The sequence below is a fragment of the Phaseolus vulgaris genome, chromosome 4 (genome assembly GCF_000499845.2).
Source record: "Phaseolus vulgaris cultivar G19833 chromosome 4, P. vulgaris v2.0, whole genome shotgun sequence".
NCBI lineage: Eukaryota > Viridiplantae > Streptophyta > Magnoliopsida > Fabales > Fabaceae > Phaseolus > Phaseolus vulgaris.
The window spans coordinates 22,851,286-22,866,450 of NC_023756.2; the positions used below are offsets into that span (position 1 = coordinate 22,851,286).

A 15,165-nucleotide genomic window follows, 5' to 3' on the forward strand; every position below is an offset into this window, starting at 1 on the left:
TATAATACGTCATTTCATTAACCGCCACAATTATCTTTCAAATTATGTCATTTTTAACTGTCATAATTTTCCTTCAGAATTGAAATTGCTTTATTCCTTTATTCCTATATTCACATTTTTTATTTAAAAATCCTTCAGTTTTTCAATTGAAAATATTTTTTTTTTTGAAAACTTAAGAAAATAATTTTTTTTTGAATTTCAGGAAACCAGAGTGAACCTAACTCCTAACTCTTCACTCTCGTCTCTCTCTGCCTCACGAACCCTAACTCTTCACTCTCGTCTCTCTCTGCCTCACGAACCCTAACTCTTCACTCTCGTCTCTCTTTGCCTCACGAACCCTAACTCTTCACTCTCGCCTCTCTCTGCCTCACGAACCCTAGCGCTCTCTGCCTACTCACGAACCCTACCGCTCTCGGCCCCCACACGAACCCTAGCGCTTTCGGCCTCCACACGAACCCTAGCGCTTTCTACATGGAACCGATTTGAAGGTAATTAAATGCTCGCACGTTCTCTTATCAATGTCGACCATCAACTTCATTCAACTTTATCCTTTACATTTTAGGTTTTATGCAATGAACCCGCGCTCTCTGCCTCCACACGAATCCGCGCATCATTCTTCTTGTTGAGATGTTGCAGGTAACATGAATGTCAGCTCGTCCTGTGGTTTCTATGGTCATATAATTTTTAGTCTGTCTGTGTCTGATTGTGATTGTAATTCAAGTTAGGTTCCAATGAATGCAGTAGTCTAACAAACAGAGGAGCTACTGTTGGGTAGGTTTGGGTGAGTAGCTGCCAAATTTAGAGACAATGCAATTAAAGTTCTCACTTTCTGTTTGTAAAATATTATGTCATTAGATTCTAAAACCCACACAATTTGTTCTGACCACCTTTTGGTCTCATGTCCGACAGCAAACTCTGTCACCGACCATTTATGAATCTTCTAGTTGTATATTACATAATGGTAAACTAAGTGCTATTTCTTGGTTTGCTAACTGGACAAACTCTTCTAACAGAGAGGTATGGCTAATTACAAAATGAAAATAAACCAAATTATCAAGGGAAAATAGAACAGAAAGAAATCAAACTGTCTGAATAGTTTGCACTTAATTGGTGTTCACTAGCGCTTTAAAAAGAATGCTCACGATTCAGTGTGAATTGAATGGGCTCATTTCTCCAGAAATTTCCCAGATCTATTTGCCACACACTCACCCCGTACCTTTTTTAAAAAATATTTTGCTCCTTTTTGATTTTGGATTTGGCCCACATCATGTGGCTTTGCTAGATTTCCTTATCTTGTTACATACTATATGAAATGAAAAGAATAGTAGGTCAAAAATGATACATGAATGGTTATGTTTACAGATAATTGTTCCAGTGAGAAAGACATTCATTTAAGAGAAACTGTGTTCCTACACCATCTAATTTATCATTTTAAGCTAAAAATTTAAAATTGGACCTACCTTTTCCTTGGCTTTAACTCTTCAAGTTGCCAAAATTATGAAATAGTAATCTTCCGGACAGGGCCATTAACATTGTTACCCCATTTTCTGCTTCTAGTAAATGACATGTTGGCATTACAAAGACCTATCCTTCCCTTCAAATCGCATTCTTACAACTAAGTTCGGACAACAAACATTGATGGGTTTTAATGAAATGTTAGTTCGCATGCCCACTGTTCTCACAACTACTACTTCCATTAGGGTCCTTACTTGAGACACTAATGGGGTCATTTCTTCATGTCAGTCCATCTGGAAAGTACAAATTTTACAGTACAATTACATCATACATAGTCATGAACTAAAGAAACTCTATAGCCTAGAAATTCACCCCTTACAGCTCTGTATTTTTTTTGTAATGAAAATGGCATCTATGAACTCTAGTTTACAAAGATGAGAATCATAATCTTATTAAACCAAACTGGCTATCTGCTTCACCGATTTCTGAACTGTGTTTCATGCCTGAAGTATAGGCATGAGTAATACTATTTCCTGCATTAATTTCCTCATCAGCATCGTTCTTTGATGCTTCCAAATTCACTTCAACAGTGTTATCTTCTACGTATGTGACTTCATATATGTGTCCTCTGAGCCAACTTCCTTTACTAACACTTGACAGGTTTTCTTCATGCCGGATGTGTGCCCGACCAAATACTATTTCAGTTTCATTGACATCAGGTGGGACACCATTTTCATCATGAAAACTTTGGACCTCATCTATTTCTTCTGTCAATTCAGCATTTGTGGCACCCTCCACCACATTTTTCTGTATCCCAGTTTTCTTTTCTCTAATTATTGGCCACTCATCTCCATCATTCTCTTTTTCTGAGAAATCTAATGTAGCATTCTGTCTAGCAGGCACATCATTTAGCTGTTTCCTGAGTTGTACTTCTTTTTCTTTGCCATTACTTTTAGAATCATTTACTATTGATCCCTTTGGGTATTTCACATCACCATGCTCTTTGTGACCTGACTCACTTCTCCTTGATTCTATACCAACCTTTCCGCCATTCTATAAAAATTTAAAAAGTATTCTATAAAAATTTAAAAAGTATTCTATAAAAATTTAAAAAGTATTCTATAAAAATTTAAAAAGTATTTAAAGTTAAAATAAGTTGAACTATGGATAAAGAATATTATTAAAAAACAAAGGGAGCTTGAACATTTTTATGTCATAAAAAAATGAATTAAATTAAATACAACATTTTAGTGTATTCCAACTGATTCCCAACAAAATCTGTTTTTCAAATTTACAATTGAAAACATGAATGCAATGTTAGGGGAGGAGTTTGAGTGAGTATGTATAAAGGAAAGGAAAATAGTTAGTTATTTGAGAAATGTAGGGGAAGGAGATTGCATAGAAGAAGTGGAGCAGTTTGGAGCTAACTAGAATATTTGGTTGTTAGTGATAGTATGAAAGTGAAGAGAGAGTGACAGGGAGAGAAAGGTGAAAACTGATGTGTCCCTAACAATGGAAGATTAGAGAGTATTGATGGGAGAAGTTAATGCAGGAAAGGAAAATGGTGGAAAGCATAAGGGTCTGAAGTCAGCGGATACAGCTTGGGTGGCAGATGAATCCATCATAAATATACTCATACAATTTTTGCAGTACTGGAAAGCAACAAAAGCGAGAAACAAAAGCCAAGATATGGTTACAATACATGAATAAATGAAACTACACCAACAACTCTCTACCATCTACTCCCCCTAATCTTCCTAGAGCCTACGCAATTCATGCTTCGAAAGCGACCTGACACCAACATAGCCCAACGGTTTTATCAGACCCTGTGTCACCCTGTGTCACCCTGTGTTCTTCTTCTTCCATAACCCAAGACTAATACACTACTACCCTCCAACTTCTTTTTATTTACTTTCACATGTTCACCTCTCTGTATTACAATTTGCATGTTTTTTTATTAGTTTTTGAGTTGTGTTGTGGTCCAAAAAAAAAAAAGATGAAGGGGGGGGGTTTGGTTTGCATGATCTGAAGGCTGAAAAATGGAAACTGTAATAACATATGCTTCAACAGCTACCTACCTAGCTGCAGGCTGAAGCTATACTATTTATATATTGTGTGCACTTGATGTGTCTCTTACATTTAGTTATACATGCTCTTCAAATGGAATTATTGGGTAAGCTCACCACCACTGAATAAAGTTCCTTTTTCCAGCAATCTGGTTGATTTGAATGTGTCCCCATTCCCTTACATATGGTCCCACCCTCTATTTCTGTGGTCTCCCTTTATCCCATGGTGGTGCCAGATTTTTTGGATCATTGAGTCTGTGATAGATCAATGATGTTTTGTCCTTTTGATAAACTCTCCCTCATCAGATCATTTTGTCCCATCTGTATGCATTGGCTAATGGCTATTTTGGTAGGGCTATCCTCTTTCATCAACTCCATCCCTCATCTCATCATTTTTTTTTTCTCTCTCTCTCTCTCAATATAGCTATTTTTCATATATATAGATTTATGTTTGAAAATCTTATTTTGTGAATCAGGACATTTTTGGAAAACCGCCATTCTGAGTAGAAAATCCCAACACTTTCTGGAGGTGGTGTTAGCAGTGTTTTCAGCAATGGTTGAAGGGTGAAGAAAAGAAGAAGGTCGTGAAAAGAGAAAAGAGAAGTTTGGATAATTTGGAGTTATAGCAAAAAAGGGTACGTTTGAATATCAGATTTACTCTCCCTCCCTTGACAGTTGTAAAAATCAATCTACCTCTCTGTCTGTCTCTGACTAGCTAGCTCGTGATTATGTTAACTGTTTGACCTGTGCTAGGGACTTCTCACTTTTATGCTAATTATCACACGCACAATAATTATACGCTTTCTTTATTTGAAAATTTATTTTAAACCTCAGGTTTATGACAGAGAAAATAGAAAGGAAGAATGTGTTTTGTTTCTCTGTCCTTCTTCCTTAAAAAAATATAAAATATGAGTGATATATGAATAATATTACTGTCAGCTTAATTGAACATGCTAGCTATAACTCCATATTCTTAATATAGGTGCATGTATGTTGTGGACCCCATTTTTAATCCACCTTTTGTTTTCTTTCCAACTAAACTAAGACTTTTTTCTCTCACATTGTTGGTATAATTAATAAGCAAACAATAAAAATGGCTACTAGCTTGATGGTACCTCTTTACTGAATTTGTCTCTTGCAAATGTGAAGTTGTAGATTATAGTTTTTTATATATATATATATATGTATGGAATATATATGAGAAAAAGCAAAAGTTAATAGTTTGAATGTGATTGTACCATTTTAATAATATTAATATGGAAATTGAGTTTATGGAAATTGTTAAAGAAGTCAAGTCAAGGGATTTTATTAAGTCCTTAATCATGACTAAAAGATTATATAAAAGTGAGTTTATATTTTAATTTTTTTAGTTTTTTATTTAATTTTTAGTTTATAAAAGAATTGAGTTTTCACAACTCTTTTTAGAATTCAGTTTTCACTATGATGCCCATAACTTGTCCCTCTTGATGCTTTGGTGATGGTGACTATGCTCTCCTGATTGAGTGACTATTCTGATTTGCTATATTATGTGTATTTGATTGACCAAACTTATCTAAGTTTATTTAAGTTGGATGTCACTTGTTTGGAATATTCTTACCCTGCTCTTTTAAGTTCATGTTGCTATCAATATAGTGTGTAAGGTGATTATTGTATTTTATGTACTAATCTGAATCATTTTGTGAATCAGGACTTCTTTGATAATTAGGAATCATAGGACAAGAATTGCTCTTAAGGCAGCACCCAAAAGGGTACGTTCAAAGACAAATTACTCACCAATTATATCAGATTTTATAAATTAATGTATTTTGAATATTGCTTAATACAATTCATATAGTTTATTATATGTTGTTTATATAGTTTATTATTTTATTTTAGATTGAGTGAGTTGTATTAAATTTTTTAGTTAACCTAATTCATAACATCTAATACTTTTACAATTGTTTTTATGTTTTATCATATTAATATTAATTATTTGTATATCATATTCTTAACATGTTGCCAATACTAAAGAACGTTAAATTTTATTTTGAATGGATAAATTTTTTATAATTAAAATTAATGAATTTGATAACTTGACCTAACTTAATTGAATTATAATCTGGTTGATTATTAAACAAAATATAAATGTCAATTTAATCTAATCAAATACTTTCAGGCCTGTGCAAAAGTTACTTTAGCTTATTTTTATATCCTTTCTGGGGAAAAGAGATACCCAATCTAATAGTTCCTAAGAAAGGCCAAATATAATTATCATAGTTATTGAGCTTTAGATGTGTCAAAAAATGTTTTCGATCTTAAAAAAATTACATTCCTTCTAAATTATATAATATTATTTTCATCCATTTTAAATTATGGATTTGCCAGAATAAAATGTAGTTTAGATTGTAAAGATTGATTATATTATGACTCAATTAATGGATAAAACCTACTATATTACAATTTCCAGTTTCACAATCATCTAGCAGTTTCACAACTTCACAACCATCACTCCAAGTAAGTTTGTTTTAGTTAACTTTTTTTACTTCAGTTTAATATATAATATATGTACACATTACTAGATAAGTAATGTTCTATTTTGCTGTTTTGGTGTAGTCATGCCAATTGATAAATCGTGGATTTGTAAACCACGAAACACCATTGAGTATGCAAATGGGTTGAATGTGTTTTTGGATATTGCATTTCAACATGCTAATGGTCCTGTAATTAAGTGTCCATGTGCAAAATGTGGTTTCAAAAAGTGGCAAACAAGGGATGTAGTTCAAGAACACTTAACATGTACAGCTTTCCCTCAGAACTACAAAACTTGGTATTTGCATGGTGAAGGATCAAGTGTAATTGAGTCAATGGTCGCCACAAGTGCGCATGTCATTGAAGATTTATTGGAATCTCAAAATCCGATGGAAGACATGTTGAATGATGCATTCGGGTTTGCGGGGCATGATGAGGATACTGAAGCTGATGATCTGCAAACTAATATGGTGGGTGATGAAGGAAAGACAAACTTTGATGAATTGATGAGGGACAATAATGAACCCTTATATGAAGGTTGTACAAAGTATTCAAAATTATCATTCATGTTGAAGTTGTACCATATCAAATGCATGAGTAGAATGAGTGACAAAGCAATGACCATGATTCTAGAGTTGCTAAAGGACGCATTTGAACATGCTAAGTTTCCTAACTCGTTCTATGAGGCGAAAACTGTGATTACCAAACTTGGACTTAACTATGTCAAAATACCAGCTTGCCCAAAAGACTGTATGCTATATTGGGGTGAAGACAATGAAGGCTTAGAAGAATGTAAACGATGCAAAACATCTAAGTGGAAAAATAAAGATAAGAAGCAATACGCAAAAATCTTGCGTTACTTTCCATTAAAACCGCGTTTGCAAAGATTGTTTATGAGTTCTAAGACGATTGAGTCTATGACATGGCATGCATCAAAGGATAATCAAGATGGGTTGATGAGGCATCCTAGAGATTCCGAGGCTTGGAAATCATTTGATTTATTGCATCCAGAATTTGCAAATGATCCTCGAAATGTACGATTAGGCTTAGCTGCTGATGGCTTCAATCCTTATGGAAACATGAGTACAAACCATAGTATATGGCCAGTGGTTCTCATCCCATACAATCGCCCCCCTTGGCAGTGTATGAAGCAAACATCTTTTATCCTCTCCATGATAATTCCTGGAAAACAAATGGTAGGAAATGACATTGATGTTTACTTAGAACCACTCATAAGCGAATTGAAGGATTTATGGTTTGATGGAGTGCAAACATTTGACTATTCAAAAAAAGAAATGTTTACTTTGCGAGCAGCTTTGTTGTGGACAATTAGTGACTTCCCTGGGCTAGGTAATTTGTCTGGATGGAACACGCACACTGGTCTTGCTTGCCCTACCTGTAACTTTGAAACCGACTCTTCTTGGTTGTACAGGGGCAAATTCTGCTTTATGGGACATCGTAGATTTTTAAATAAAGAGCACAGATTCAGATTCAATAATCATCTTTTTGATGGAACAAATGAACTAAGGGATGCACCAAAACCTTTGTTAGGGTCAGACATATGGAATCAAATTGAGGGTATGAATGTTACATTTGGAAAACCATTAGACCCTATAGATACAAGTAAGAGGGCTCGTGGAAAGAATGTTGTTCAAGTTGGAGCAGAGCAATGGAGAAAGAGAAGTATATTTTTTGAACTTCCTTATTGGCGGACCAACTTGTTACGCCATTGTCTAGATGTGATGCATATTGAGAAAAATGTTTGTGACAATGTTTTGTACACATTACTTAATGATCCTAAGAAGTCCAAAGATAATCTCAAAGCCCGAAAGGTTCTTAAAGAAATGGGTATAAGGAAAGAGCTTTGGCCAAATGATAAAGGAAGATTTCGGCCAAGTGTATTTTCATTATCAAAAACAAAGAAAAAAACGTTTTTGCGGACGTTGAAAAAGGCTAAAATGCCAGATGGATACTCAAGTAATATTGCAAGGTGTGTAGATTTGAAAGGTGGAAAGATTTTTGGACTCAAGAGTCATGATTGTCATATTCTTATGGAACAATTACTACCTATTGCCATACGTAATGTTCTACCAAACAATGTGACTGCCGTGATAGTAGAAATGTGTTCATTTTTTCGACAATTATGTGGGAAAAGTTTAAGTCAATTTGATCTTAATAAACTTGAGTCTCGCATGATTCAAACTCTTTGCCACTTGGAAATGTTATTTCCTCCTACCTTCTTTACAATCATGGTTCATTTAACATGTCATCTAGCTGGTGAGGCAAAACTTGGAGGACCGGTACATTACCGTTGGATGTATCCCATAGAAAGGTAAATTTCCTACGAACCTTTGTACTTTTTTTAAGTTCAAAGTTTGATTATTCTAATTGCGAAAGAATTTTATAGGTATTTGGGACACTTAAAATCGTATGTTCGAAACAAGGCACAACCTGAAGGTTCTATTGCTGAAGGATACCTAGCTGAAGTGGTTTTGACCTTTTGTTCTCAATATATGGAAGGGATGAAAACAAGAACTAATAGACCTTCACGTGTAGATGACTCTTTCAACACAAATATTTCAGAATTGAATACCCTATTTCCACCAATTGGTAGAGTTGTAAGTGATGCTTCAACTTTTGAGATGTCAACTATTGAGAGAACACAAGCACATCGATATGTGTTATTTAATTGCCCTCAAGTTCAACCTTACATTGAGTGAGTATTAACACTCAATATAAATCTAATTATGTTGAAAAGTTGTCCTTTATGGAATTATTAGTAATATATTGGTTTCAAATTTTTTCTTAGGGAATTTAGACAACATTTACGAAGAAGGTCTAGAGGGAGAAGAATTCCAAATACAGAGCTAGAAAAGATTATCAATAAGGATTTCATGAATTGATTTCCTCAAAGGGTAGGTACAATATGTTTTTACAAGTTTAAAATGTCAATTTCAAAGATATACTGACAACAAACATTATTTTTGTAGATTAATAACACAGACATTTCAAGTACAGTTGCAAATGATCTTAAGTATCTAGCTCAAGGTCCAACAACACATGCTAGAAGAATTTCTGCCTTTAATGTAAATGGTTTCAAATTTAGAACTGAAAGTCGAGAACATGACCTAAAAACCCAAAACTGTGGAGTGTTCTTAACTTCTTCAACATCATGTGTTATAAGTGGTGTGGATCAAAATATTAGACAAGCAGATTTGGCATATTATGGAAAATTAGAAGATATAATTGAGCTTAATTACTATGGTCATTTTAAGGTTATCTTGTTCAAATGTAAATGGGCTGACACCACAAGGGACTGTGGGTTGAGGAAGGATCCTTGGGGTTTCACTTGTATTAATTTTTCAAGGTTAATTCACACGGGAGATCGTGAGGAGCATGATCCATACATTGAAGCTTCACAAGCTGGAATGGTATATTATATAGATGATGAGGTGAATAAGGAATGGTCAATTGTTGTCCATTTGAAACCACGAGACTTGTATGATATGGGAGAAGGAGATGGTGAAGTTTGTGAAGTAGAACCGTGTCCACAACAAGACTTACATGAATTTTTCAGCAACTCTGACCAATTGGCATTATTTAGGGAGGATGAAGATGATGAATTACTAAATGAGGACAACAATGATGATGAACTTCATGAAAATGACTCAATGTCAGAGTAATAATAACCTTGGTTCAGCTGCACTATTAATATGTTCATTCATCTACTATGTGCATGTATGAAGCTTTTAATATATCTCCACTTTTAATATATCTTCAAATTTAAATTATGTTGTTGATTACTTCAATTTTATGTGCAGATATGCCTAAACCTAAAAGGATCAAGAACTTGCTTAAGTCAGTTGTTGGTTCAGACAAATCTGTGGCCAACTATGTAAACATTAATGCTACGCCTTCTACTACACAGGACCAGACAAGAACTACTTCTGCAAGTCCATTTGGATCTCCACTACCACAAGCTTCTCAATCTATTCATCAACAAACCTCACAACCTACACAATCACAAACTTCACAAGTTCCACAATCACAAGCTTCACAAGTTCCACAACCACAGACTGAATCTGAAAATCTTGAATCATCTGAATCTGTACCTCCAGCAACTTCTGAATCTGCACCTGCACAACCAACTTCTGAGTCTGAAAGAGTGCAACCAAGAAAATCAAGGCAATCAAACCACTATTGGTTTGTTGATGCTATAGGTAAAATCTTTTGTTTTTTTTTCTTTACATGTAATAAGTTTCACTGCACATGAAATAATGTATTTGGATTTTTATAGATGGCGAAGGAGTTAGTCAAAAACTAAAGGTGAAGGTTAGGGATGCTCATAACTTACCTACCGGATTACGTGTGGTGGTGAACTATGATGACAATTTTCAACCAATTGGAGAAGCATCTGGTTTACTTGCTGGAGTTTGTGGACAACTAGCAGCAAATCATGTATTGTTCCCTATTAGTTTTGAAAAGTGGTCAACTTTGCCAGATACTTACAAGGATACAGTGTGAGAGAGTGTACTAAAGGTAATATAACTTACATTGAAATAACTTTAATTTATTCAATACATTTGGACTAACTTCTTTTCTTTTTTTGAAGTCTCGATTTTGTTTCAAAGTAAATGAAGATTTGGCTAAAAGAGATGTTATGTTTAAAATTGGGAAACTGTGGAGGGAATACAGATGCAAGCTTTGGAATGAATTTTATGACCCTCTTATGAGCAGAAGTGACCTCATCAAGAATGTTCCAGCTGGATTAAACATGGAACAATGGGCTGTTTTTGTTGATTATCGTTTGAGGCCTTCTACAGTGGTATAGTAAACTCTGTTTTTTATTATTATTAATAAGCTTACTTTAAGTTTACACAAAAATGATTTCATTTTCACTTTGTAGAACATGTGTAATAAAAATAGAGATATAAGGAAGAGACAAATTATTCCTCACACTGGTGGTGCTATGTCTTTGTCAAGAAGAAGAAATAATTTGGTATTTGTTTACTTATATTGTGCTCTTTATTTTAATATATTACAATTTCCACCACATTATACTTATATTATTATTGTTGAACATATAGAAAATTGAGACTGGTAAAAATATTGGACGAGCTGAAATGTGGAAGATCACACATAAGAGGAAAAATGGCATATATGTGAATGAAGAGGCGCTGGAAATTGGGGTAAGTGTTTGGACTACTTTGATGATGATGTATTGATCATAGAAATATATTGGACTGCTTTGATGATGATGTATTGATCATGGAAATATACTGGACTACTTTGATGATGATGTATTGATCATGGAAATATACTGGACTGCTTTGATGATGTATTGATCATGATGATATATTGATCTGCTTTGATGATGTATTGATCATGATGATATATTGAACTGCTTTGATGATGATGTATTGATATGGGAAGTGGTGGATAGGAAAAAGAAAAAGCAGGAAATCTAGAAATAGTAATAATAATAAGAATTATAATGATAAAAATGAATGGTAGTTTATGTGATGGTGACCGGCACAGAGAGGTATGATAGCATGAACTTAAGTGGAATCAGGGGTGGGTAATTGTTATTTATAGATGAATAGGTGCATCTATATTTAGGGGTATGATTTTACAGATTTTGTCTCTAAGGTTCCAACCACATGGTCTTAATTTGGATAGTGATTGATGAGTGAGAATGCTATCATATAGATTTTAGCACTAGATTGATTGATGACCAAACACATGGTCTGTTCTTAATCGCACTAGATTTTAGCATGCTATGGGAAATTAATAATGGAGTGCAGGTATAAAGAACCTTTTACCACAAGGGAATTTTAAAATTAATCAATATTTTCTTTTATAGCATGCTTTAATTATTACGTACCATTATTCCAAACACAATCACATTATTATGTATAAATAATTAATAACCAAATGATAAAGTCACTAATCAATATCTGCATGCATGCTCCCCTTTTTCTTTAGTCAGTATATTCAGGCCTTTAATTTCTCAGTTTTTTTTCTTACCTTTTTACCTTCTTTGGGTTTTAAGTCACTGTCATCAAAATTGTAGAGAATTGGGATGAACTTTGGATGGTTTCTTTTATACCTTACTCTCATTCTATGTTGTAGTTGAGAGTTCAACCATTTCATTATGTTTACTGCTGCTGCCATGATATATTTTCAATTTTATCCAGGAAAAAATTGATGAACTAATATTGACAAATCCAAAAGGTGGTTCAAATATATCTCCAGAAGATCCAATTGGTGTCATATTTGGTAAGGAGCATCCGGGTCGAGTTAGAGGGCTATCATATGGAGCTTGTCCCAGCCTTGCTTTCAAAGGATCCACAACAAGGCTAAGTGGTATGAACCATGCTTCCTCTAGTTCAACTTCATCAAATGTGGAGGACAAGATAACTCAAATGGAAAATGAGCTTGCAACTGTGAAAAATCAAATGAACACTTTGCTTGCTTATATTGCTTCAAGAAAAGACGTTCCAGAACATTTTGCTGCAATAGCAGCTAATTTGGTTCATGCATCCACCAATGAGGTATTAATATATTTAAATATTTATTGGTGTCTTTTATTTTATAATTATAAACATACAAATTCATTAACTTAAAATTATTTATTTCAGGCATCAAATTATGGAAGTGGTGCTCCATCACCTAATCAAGTAATAGGATCAAGTGCCGGAAGCAAAACAGATTAGAGATGTGTGTTTTAATTTTAAACTTGACTAGGAATGTATGAACTTTTGAACAACTATGTGTTGGAATTTTAAACTTAATTAGGGATGTATGAACTTTTTATGTGTTTTAAACTTTTGAACATTATTATGTGTGTTTTAACTTTCAATTACATATAAACATTTGAACATTATTATGTGTGCTTTAATTTTTAATGAAATGAATGGATGATTATAACTTTATACATTATTTTATTTTATTTTGAAAAAGTGGTGGTTAAATTTTATAATTGTATAAAACAGATTATAAAAAAGATTATAGAAAAGTGGTGGTTAAATTTTATAATTGTATAAAACAGATTATAAAAAAAATTATAAAAAAGATTATAAAAAAGTGGTTAAATTTTCCTTATTCAGTAATAAAATTACGTCAGTTAAAAACGCCACTACTTACGAATATTATGGTGTCAGAATCTTCTTCAATGATTGTAAATTGCGACAGTTATAACTGACACTACTTACAGATAAAAACCGCCACTACTTACACTATGTTTAAAGTGGCGGGTGTTGCGGCGGGTAACATAAAACCGCCACATTAAACTTTGTGGCGGCCAGTTCTATGGCGGTTTGGGAAACCGCCACAAGCGTATATTGTGGCGGTTATAAACGCCACTTTATACGAAAAAAACCGCCACAATATACACTTTTTTTTGTAGTGTAGAACGCCCTTGCTGCTCCTAAAGAGCTTGACGTAGCTCCTCAGTCACCTTGCTAAGCTCATCATTCCTGGCGCGAGAGGCGGCCAGGTCCTCATGCATTCTCGCCTGCTCTATGCGCGAGGCTTCCACAGTTGCCTGCAACGAGCGCATAATCTCTACCATCTGCGCCATGGTCATGGCGGCAGCGCCTTCAGCAGCGACGGGCGCAACTGGACTTGAACGATTGCTTCTCATTTTTCTCATGAAACTTGGCGAATCACAGAATGCAGCGAACAACACTTAATTCAGCTACGATCGATTCAGCGATCAATCGGAAAAAACTACGCGAAACTCCGCAAGAAAACTCAAGAACACCGCGAACCTCCAAAGAAACCTGCAACTCCACCAGAAACCACCGCTTCTCCCACGGATAACCAAACGAGCGAAAGAACTCAAACTCCGCCGAACAAATCACGCGTAAACAGCGGAAAACTTCACTTCACCGATCAAAAATCCAAACGAACGGTGGAAAACGCGAAATCACCAAACAAATCTCAAACGAACAGCGAACGATGGTTGCACCAGCACACAACCACGCAGAAAACTACGAAAACCCCCAAGAACTCACGCTGTGGATGGGAACAGGTTTTACACGGCCCCACGGTGGGCGCCTAATGATCCTGCCTGTTGACCAGAACGTTGGAACTTGCCTCGTCAAACCTGGATCGACGTATGCACCGCTTCTACCTCCGTCCTTCGCCGCGATCCACCTCAAGAACCTGCAAAAGAACAGTGCGGCGCCGCTGCGGCCGATCGCACTCCAACGCCCAAGTCAGTGACCGAACCACCAAATACTAAGAGCAAGAACACTCAAGAACTCTCAAGGAACCGTGCAATGTTCTCTCTCACAGTATGCTCAAGAACTCGCAAGCGTAAAGAGTATAATCTGAACGTGCGTACCTCAGAAGTTCGTTGAGAACTCTTATATACCTGGTCACTTTCTCTCTCCTGGCAGTTACAGACCTGGACACGTGGTTCGCATCCAGTCGTACACGTGCCATCATCCGGAGCCTCCTTGACTTGGGCGCTACTTCTGACTCTCTTTTTGGCTAAGTTACTTATGCATGGTACTGCCTAGTGCATAGCTAACTTGGGAGCGCGATCTCTACTAGAATTGGCGAGTTAGGGTGCCTCCGTACACCTTCCCTGTGGTCTCGCCGGCCGCCTTCATAATCTGCACCACCTTCATCTTCGGCGATGTGCTTGCTCTGGCGATCTCCAATCACTTGGTCGCCTGAGTTTACATCTGGCGACTTCATCTTCAACTGGGCGATCGCCGGTCCTGGTATGCTGGAGATCGGAGCACGCCAACTTAATATCTGGCGCCTTGTCAACACGCCTACACTGTAGCTTGATGCCACGTCATCACTTCCGACTACCAGGGCGGTACACAAGCCCCCCAGTCTTAAGCGAAGACTTGTCCAGCGAAAAGACTGAAAGAGTCACGTCAACACCGATCTACGTGGCACTGACGCAGAATTCCAAGCGGTTGTACTCTCTGTTTCTCTGACACTCCACCAAACCCCTCACCCATCGCTCGACACGTGGCTTCATCAACGGTTACCTTCAGTTACCGTTTGCGCTTCCCAAACCCATTTCGAAAAACCCTTAAACCCATTTTCGCTCCACTGTGATCTAGTGAACCCTAAAAAGACACATTTGTGTGACTTAGGAGATAATTTATCA

The 15,165-nt window shown here is 35.8% G+C and overlaps 3 protein-coding genes and 1 long non-coding RNA gene across 4 annotated transcripts; all 4 read left to right on the forward strand.

Moving 5' to 3' along the window:
• Positions 1–213: 213 nt before the first annotated feature.
• On the forward strand, positions 214–5,400 carry LOC137837452 (uncharacterized). The gene is made up of 5 exons (XR_011085461.1): positions 214–488; positions 563–636; positions 2,116–2,174; positions 3,998–4,156; positions 5,209–5,400. It is a non-coding gene; the product is annotated as an uncharacterized lncRNA (long non-coding RNA).
• A 620-nt stretch (positions 5,401–6,020) lies between these two features.
• LOC137838491 (uncharacterized) lies at positions 6,021–8,618 on the forward strand. The gene is made up of 3 exons (XM_068647735.1): positions 6,021–8,361; positions 8,437–8,518; positions 8,613–8,618. Exons 1-3 carry the CDS (start codon positions 6,116–6,118, stop codon positions 8,616–8,618), a joined length of 2,334 nt encoding a protein of 777 aa, XP_068503836.1. The 5' UTR covers positions 6,021–6,115.
• A 598-nt stretch (positions 8,619–9,216) lies between these two features.
• LOC137837451 (uncharacterized) lies at positions 9,217–12,953 on the forward strand. The gene is made up of 8 exons (XM_068646437.1): positions 9,217–9,767; positions 9,851–10,249; positions 10,327–10,568; positions 10,642–10,854; positions 10,936–11,028; positions 11,117–11,218; positions 12,227–12,583; positions 12,671–12,953. Exons 4-8 carry the CDS (start codon positions 10,690–10,692, stop codon positions 12,743–12,745), a joined length of 792 nt encoding a protein of 263 aa, XP_068502538.1. The 5' UTR covers positions 9,217–9,767; positions 9,851–10,249; positions 10,327–10,568; positions 10,642–10,689; the 3' UTR covers positions 12,746–12,953.
• Positions 9,853–10,553, forward strand: LOC137838492 (uncharacterized). The gene is made up of 2 exons (XM_068647737.1): positions 9,853–10,249; positions 10,327–10,553. Exons 1-2 carry the CDS (start codon positions 9,853–9,855, stop codon positions 10,551–10,553), a joined length of 624 nt encoding a protein of 207 aa, XP_068503838.1.
• Positions 12,954–15,165: the final 2,212 nt, after the last annotated feature.